Consider the following 7025-nt stretch of genomic DNA (forward strand, 5'->3'; position numbering starts at 1 on the left):
CAGGCCCCAGCGCCAAGTTTTCGATCCGTAGTATGGTGCGACGTCTGCTGGCCATGGGCGTGAGTGCCAGATAAGTATAGTCAATGTGCCACTGTTTACTGCAATGGTCTGTGTTATTATGAATGGGTCCGTTTTTTGCTTTCATGTCCGGGAAGAAAATAAACTATATACCTAAAGACAATGCAGTTGAACCCTATAGATTATTGGTGATCACCTTCAGTGATCACTATCTCTAATAAACACAACATATTATTCTTGACAAATAGAAAAGGGAAGTGCTTCATTTGTCTATGTTTCAGTCTTGTTATATTATAGAACTATATGATTTAATCAATCTTATTTTCCTTTTAGTGCTCAAAAGAAACAAGCAGTTTGTGTTTAAAATGTTTAATGAATAAATAATACATGACAGATTATGCATATTTCTTGATATTTGACCTAAGCATCAAAGCCTTATGTTGCAAATACAAAGACCTATAATATAACAGAACCTGTGTTACATAGGCTATACATTTAATTTAGCTGGATGTCTTGAATGCAGATACCAACATCACCATAGTCATTGCTTAATATTTTACCTGTATTCTTAAAGAAAGTCATTGTTTTGGAATATACCTCTACTTAAGTTTCATGGTCCACAAATAAACATGTGTGTGCGTGTTTTCGGCGGAAACTTTTCTTCTGTACGCAGAATACTCAGACGGCCATGCTAGCGATGACGGCCCGGGTGAACTCGTCACTGGAAGCGTAGCCTCCGAGGTCGCCTGTGCGCACCTGTTGTAAAACACAAGAACCATGTGTTACACACACCCACAGCTGCGCAACACTTGTCCTCACATTCTAAAATACTCCCTTTAATATGGCTGTACAATTAAAGCAGTTCATCAGTTCTGAAGACAGATGCACGTGTATGTATATCCATTGCAAATAGACATGTGTTCTGTAAAGACATGCCCGTGCACAGTGTCATCAATACCGTTCGCTGCATAGCAGCAGACCTCAGGTCACTTGACCCCTTGCAACATTTATACAGTGATTAATGGTCAAAAAGCAGGTAAAGCAGACATTCACTATAACAGTAAAAAAAAAAAAAAAAAAAAACGATGTCGCCATTAGTCAAGCAGTTTGTTCCAGTCTGATTTTATTATTGCATGGAAACATTTAGTCAGTATTTTGGGCCATGTTCCATGGTCTAAAACCCAACTCTAATGTTCTTTGCTTTGAACCCGAGCAGATTCTTCAAGCCAAACATGTTGTGTCAAACATGTCCGACATCTCTATGATCATCGCAAAGAATTGCAATAGAAAATGTAAGTTGAACTGAATGTTGAATTTGTGTGTTAATTTGTAAAACTATAATTGAGCAGCCAACATTTGATTGTTTCCATCATTGGGTTGGTATACACGTACATCGATAACATATGCCAATAATTAAAACTAGGATCATAAAAGGTCCAGTGTTAATCACTTTACCAGGAATGTCATATTTGAACAATTTAATAAATGCATTGTATTTGTTCATTCTGTATACTTTTCCCACTTTGGTTTTTCCAGGTTACACTAAGATTAAACAAGTGATGGCTAATACCTTCCACAGGAAGCATTGTGAAAGGTTTCACTGAACCAAATTAATTTGTCCTTTGGATGAGTTTTGGGATAATCACGCATGGTCAAAGATAAATGTCCTTATTTCCACAATGGATTTCCACACAAGATGTTTTAATTTCAACCTCATATTTGAATAAATCAAACTTGCTGTGGCATACTTAAAAAATCCTTTGACAACTAAAGGCAAATGAGAACCCCAGAATGCATTGCTGCGACATTTAATCTGCTGTGGAAAAATACCTGGATATAGAGAACATAAGATTGATCCTGTACACAAATAACACCTTGATGGAATATTTCAACAAAGACGTAACAAATGACAGAAAAACATGTACATCAAATTATAAAAAAATAAAAAAAGTAACAAATCATTTGCATTCAATCTTTTGAGACACAGTTTAGCACTAGATTTAATTTGGGAGACAGCTAATGAAATCTAAATGTAAATAAGCTGTGACTGTAAAAAACAAACAAAAAACGGAACAAAAATGTGTGAGACCACGCACAGGCAGCAGATGTTTTTAGTAATCTAATAACAAACCATTAAACAGGGTGGTGGAGTCATTTGGTGCCGTTAATGTTTTACCCTCATACATGTTTTAACATTTGGGTAGAACTTAGAACAAACATTTAACATAAAAAGGGGGTGAGAGCATCTCAGTAGCGAGGACGGAAACGCAGGTTATCCACTACGGCATGCACAAAGTCCCCAGTGGTGCAATAACCGCCAAGGTCCCTTGTCCTCACCTGGGACAGCAGCACACACGCACGCACACACACGCACGTACACACACGCACGTACACACACGCACACAAGTTCGAGGGAGGAAGAGTAAAGGAAAGGGGAAAAAGTAGGGCACTTCAAACAACTTGCAGGCAGAATCTCTCTCTCTCCTCATCTATTTAACAGTCCTCTTTCACCTCTTTCATTTGTACAATTGATTAGCAGCTTATTGGCACTGCAACATTGGGCCAATTTGACCCATTAATCAATATGAATGGATATAATATTTATATTGGAATAACGACATTTTAAACTTTAATGCTGAGGCTGACTGAAATGATTCAAAATATCATCCTTGCTGATTTACATTTAACCTTAAGCCCTTTAGGTGTAAGTCCAGACCTGCCATGTCATATCCAGATGAAGAAAAGGGACTAGATTGGGCCTGATACTGATTGTAGTCAATTTTCTTATTAAATAACGTCTCCCGTGTTTAGAGATCAGCTTACTTCCATGCTCAATATGTAAATGTCTCATGCAAAGCTTTTTCATTATATTTTGCTGTAGGACCAGGCTATTGAAAAGAAACAACTTCCAATTTTTTTTGTTTTTGTTAGTATTTTTTTTTTAGTATTTGATGGTTCAGTAATTGGTTTACAGAATTAGGTATTGACAGCTCAACAGAGCATACAAAAACAAACCGCGGGGTTCCAAGACAATGGACATTCACATTATCATGCGAGTGACATGCATGTTGCAGATGGATGAGTGATCTCAGTGCTGTCTGGCTCATTGGATGAAAATAAATTAGTACATTCCCTTAGGAATAGAAAAAACTATCTTAGCAAAGTGTAACACAATCAGTTTATCTCAGCATAGCAAGGTAAGGGGCTATAGCATATCTCCATACATGGTATCTTTAAAAATAGATTATATTTATTGTAGTACCAGAATAACTTTTGTTGACAATTGTATTGATATTTTATCCATATTGCCTAGGTCTACATCCCATCCTCACTAAGGTCAGGATTTATATAGAAAAATGTAATAAATAAAAAATGTTGATTAGATGTTATGTTTCAGAAATGTTAGCAGCTACTGCAGATGCAAAAAAAAAAAAAAAAGAGTTTAGATTGATAAAGAAAAACGCGGTTCTGGTCAGAGTTGCGTTAGAGGTGTGCGTTATAGGTGTGGGGACACAAGGCAGAAGAAGAAGAGGAGGAAGAAAGGTTTCCCAAGTCAGCTGTCGGGCTGCTGACAATTTCAAAATCCAATGGCCAACCATACCAAAGCAGGAGGCAGACACTGTTCCTAGAGGTCATGCTGGTAGGGTTAGTTTATGAAGACATTGGATCCGGCGCCAAAATGATCCGGCATAGATAAAAAGACACCGTTGAGCCCACAAAGTCTTACCTTGCCCTGCTTGATGACCTTCTTCACAGCGTCCGACACCATCTGGGAGTGATACTCCAGACTGCAAGAAAATGCAGTCAGACAAGAGTAAGCCGTCTAGCAGTGGCGTAACAAGCCAACGACGGGCCCGTAAGCCCGTAAACGGGCCCGGGCCCTGTAGAATCTTATAATACTTACATTATGTCAGGGTACATGGGTGGAATTGTTGATGGGTGGGTGGGGGGGGGCTACGGGATTACCGACAGGAGTACCTGCTTACCGATAGCTACGCCACAGCCATCTAGTACACGTGCCTAATAAAGTGCACACTTAAAAAGGCTTGGATATTCAATGCCTGGATAGTCCTGATGGGAAGGTCCTATGCTATGTGGTTGCTTTTTTGACCTGTGAAGTACAAAACACTACTTACTTCAGGTGCTTGAGCATGTTGGCAGCGCTGAGCAGCATGGCGGTGGGGTTGGCGATGTTCCTGCCTACCGCCTGGGCGAAAGGGTGACGGGCACCCTGGCACAAAGACGAATGAGGAGGATATGAGACAAGGACAGTCAACCAAACGATTGCGGGACATATGACCAGCTCAGACTATTCATCGCTTGGGCTTCTCATATTGTTAATATGGAAATCATTGACCTTTAATAATAATACCTTTGGATAAATATGCAAAGATATTAGATATCCCAATATCTTACTGACACAATATAATATGACACTGTCGGCGACTGAAAGCATGAATATTCTGCTGAAAAGGCAACAACCCAAATTGTAACAAACAATATAAGCAAAAGCAAACTGTGTTGGAAGTGAATGGACAATCGATTTACTTTACCATCCAAGCTACATGGAGAAGACTAAATCCCAGGCAAAGCCATTATGTAATCAATAACTTGAGCTCTTGAAACTACTTAACAACAAAGCTAAATAACATTAAATTAAAAAAAACCTACGGTCTCAAAGACAGCATACTCTGCACTGTAGCTCTCGCCGGGTACCACCCCAGCCCCGCCCACCAGGCCTGCTGCCAGGTTGTCAATTATGTTACCGTACAGGTTGGGCATCACCAGCACATCAAACTGGTAGGGGTTCTGCACCAGCTGCAAAACAAAACAAATGTCACAATATGACTCGACAACATTTATTTTGACCTATAAAATAATGCATCATCAATATTGTATATCATAGAAAATGTAGCGTTGTTATAATTACACCTTGTAACCAGATGTAGTGCTGAACATACCTGCATGCAAGCGTTGTCAATGATGATGGTCTCATATTTGATTTTAGGATACAGTTCTGCAATTTCAGAACAGCACTGCAGAAAGAGGCCATCAGCTAATTTCCTGAAATGAAATGGTGTATGCATAACTTTAAATGTGCTCCAAGTTTGTTCCAATGTGACTTGCTACTCATGGAAATGAGAATTCAATTAAAACATAGGAAATATAGTTACATGATGTTGGCCTTGTGCACAGCGGTAACCTTGCTCCTTCCCTTCTTGGTGGCGTAGTCAAACGCAAACTTAGCGATCCGCCGAGACTTCACTCTGGTGATTATCTTCAGACACTCAATAACACCGGGGACACTCTTAAAATAGTAAAAACAGAGAATTACAAAAAAGTTACAAAAAAATCCCTGTTGGTTAAGGATTGATGAATGGAATCACATTTGCAGAGATAAATGTCAGCTATCTCCTTTTGGTCATCATGTCTACCTCGTGTTCCAGGGAGCTGTACTCCCCCTCCGTCTGCTCACGGATAATAACCAGGTCCAGGTTGTTGTGGCGTGTGTTGTAGCCTGGCAAGCTGTTCACATGCACGACGTTGGCGAACAGATCCAATTTACGCCTGCAAGTGGACAGAAGGGAGAGTTACCGGAACAGAACAAACCAACAAAAGACAGCCAGACGGCATAAGCATAATCCCTCCCATCCACAACATAATGCTACAATTACCGTAGTCTCATCTCGTATGAAGCAAGTTCTCCTTTGTACTCCATTGGTGTGTGAATTTTGCCTAGGAATACACAAAAAGGACTAGTGAACATTTCATTAAAAGGCCAGTTAAACCAGGGGCTTTGACAAGGTGACACTAAATACTAAGGTCTAGTACAGAGAATTACTCTTTGGATGACAATAAAGAATTAAATATAAACCAAATAAGAGTACATTTTATTAATACTTTTTAAACATGAGGGTAAGTGGAGGGTAGAAAAACAACAAGGTACCTTTCATGGCCACCTTGTTGGTCTTCATGGAGGTAAGCACTTGCTCAAGCTTATCCTCGCTGGCCATGTTCTGTACTTCACTCAGATGGAACTCCTCAAATTCCACTGGAACATCTCCTGCCTGAGGATTGAGATATGGTCAATTTGATGACAGTAACTTAAAAATAAAAGTATAATTCATTTTAAGTTATAATACCCAATCTAAAGGTGGGTTAAAAGAATACCTTGAACACTTCTTTGACGGCGGTCATCAGTTCAGGCCCCACACCGTCACCTGGCACCATGGTGACCTTGAAGGTGGCATCAGCCCGGGCTGGGGATGTTTCTGGGGCACAAAGACCTGCGGATACACTGAGAGGTCTCAGGGGCATCTGCTGCCACCTGGGGCCAGCTAGACCCTGATGACAAGAAACAGGACACAATTCAGTGTCATACAAATCTGGGTATTTAGCATCCATCAAGTATAATATGTATATATTTAAATGGTATGTCCAATTGCATGTCCAATTTCGTGTGTGTGTGTGTGTGTGTGTGTGTGTGTGATCAAAGCAGATATAAAGCATCTCGATTGTGCAGCCATTGACACCATCATTTAATCCCCGCGGCTGTCAAAATCAGGGTGATTCATTCGGAAGAACATAGATGATGATAACATGATAGTTCGATCATTTAGCCAATCTGCTTATACTGACTCGAACAAGACGAGAACTAGACAATTAGCCAATTAATAGCTGGAACGTTATATCAAACAAACTCAATTCCGTGGAAATAGGGTTAATTTGTTTGCTGTCATCTGAGTCACTTTTGACATGCTGTTCATTTCTCCCTCTTCAATAAGCAATTGTATGCTAGTGGCTCAGGAGTTAAACACACTCGTGTATCCTGTCTTTTTCTTCTATATTTACCAGTATCGTCCTCCTACAATGGTAATCACGGTAACAGATTCAATTCAGATGTCTTTACAACATAGATCATGCGTGTAAGCATCATGAAACACTCACCTTGACCAATGTTAACAAACTCCCTCTCAAGGCGGCGGCCATCGTTACGCAGAAATGCA

The 7025-nt window shown here is 39.9% G+C and overlaps 1 protein-coding gene across 2 annotated transcripts; it reads right to left on the reverse strand.

Moving 5' to 3' along the window:
• Positions 1-379: 379 nt before the first annotated feature.
• Positions 380-7025, reverse strand: idh3b (isocitrate dehydrogenase (NAD(+)) 3 non-catalytic subunit beta). 2 transcript variants are annotated; one of them, XM_084464019.1, is made up of 11 exons: positions 6967-7025; positions 6190-6363; positions 5966-6086; positions 5694-5754; positions 5454-5586; positions 5193-5326; positions 4980-5082; positions 4690-4836; positions 4155-4249; positions 3746-3806; positions 380-774 (listed from the first exon to the last, which is right to left on the reverse strand). In XM_084464019.1, exons 1-11 carry the CDS (start codon positions 7006-7008, stop codon positions 697-699), a joined length of 1149 nt encoding a protein of 382 aa, XP_084320145.1. In that variant the 5' UTR covers positions 7009-7025; the 3' UTR covers positions 380-696. The 2 variants fall into 2 exon arrangements, with proteins under 2 accessions (XP_084320145.1, XP_084320144.1); XM_084464018.1 differs by lacking the exon at positions 380-774 and adding an exon at positions 1087-2355.

Source organism: Micromesistius poutassou (assembly GCF_964030765.1).
Source record: "Micromesistius poutassou genome assembly, chromosome: 2".
Taxonomy (NCBI): domain Eukaryota; kingdom Metazoa; phylum Chordata; class Actinopteri; order Gadiformes; family Gadidae; genus Micromesistius; species Micromesistius poutassou.

Coding starts and splice junctions, on each gene's coding strand:
- idh3b (XM_084464018.1), bottom strand. CDS start 7,008: ATGGCCGCCGCCTTGAGAGGGAGTTTGTTAACATTGGTCAAG. Junction 6,364..6,966: donor GTTTGTTAACATTGGTCAAG/GTGAGTGTTTCA, acceptor TCTTGTCATCAG/GGTCTAGCTGGCCCCAGGTG. Junction 4,250..4,689: donor AGTATGCTGTCTTTGAGACC/GTAGGTTTTTTT, acceptor TCTTTGTGCCAG/GGTGCCCGTCACCCTTTCGC.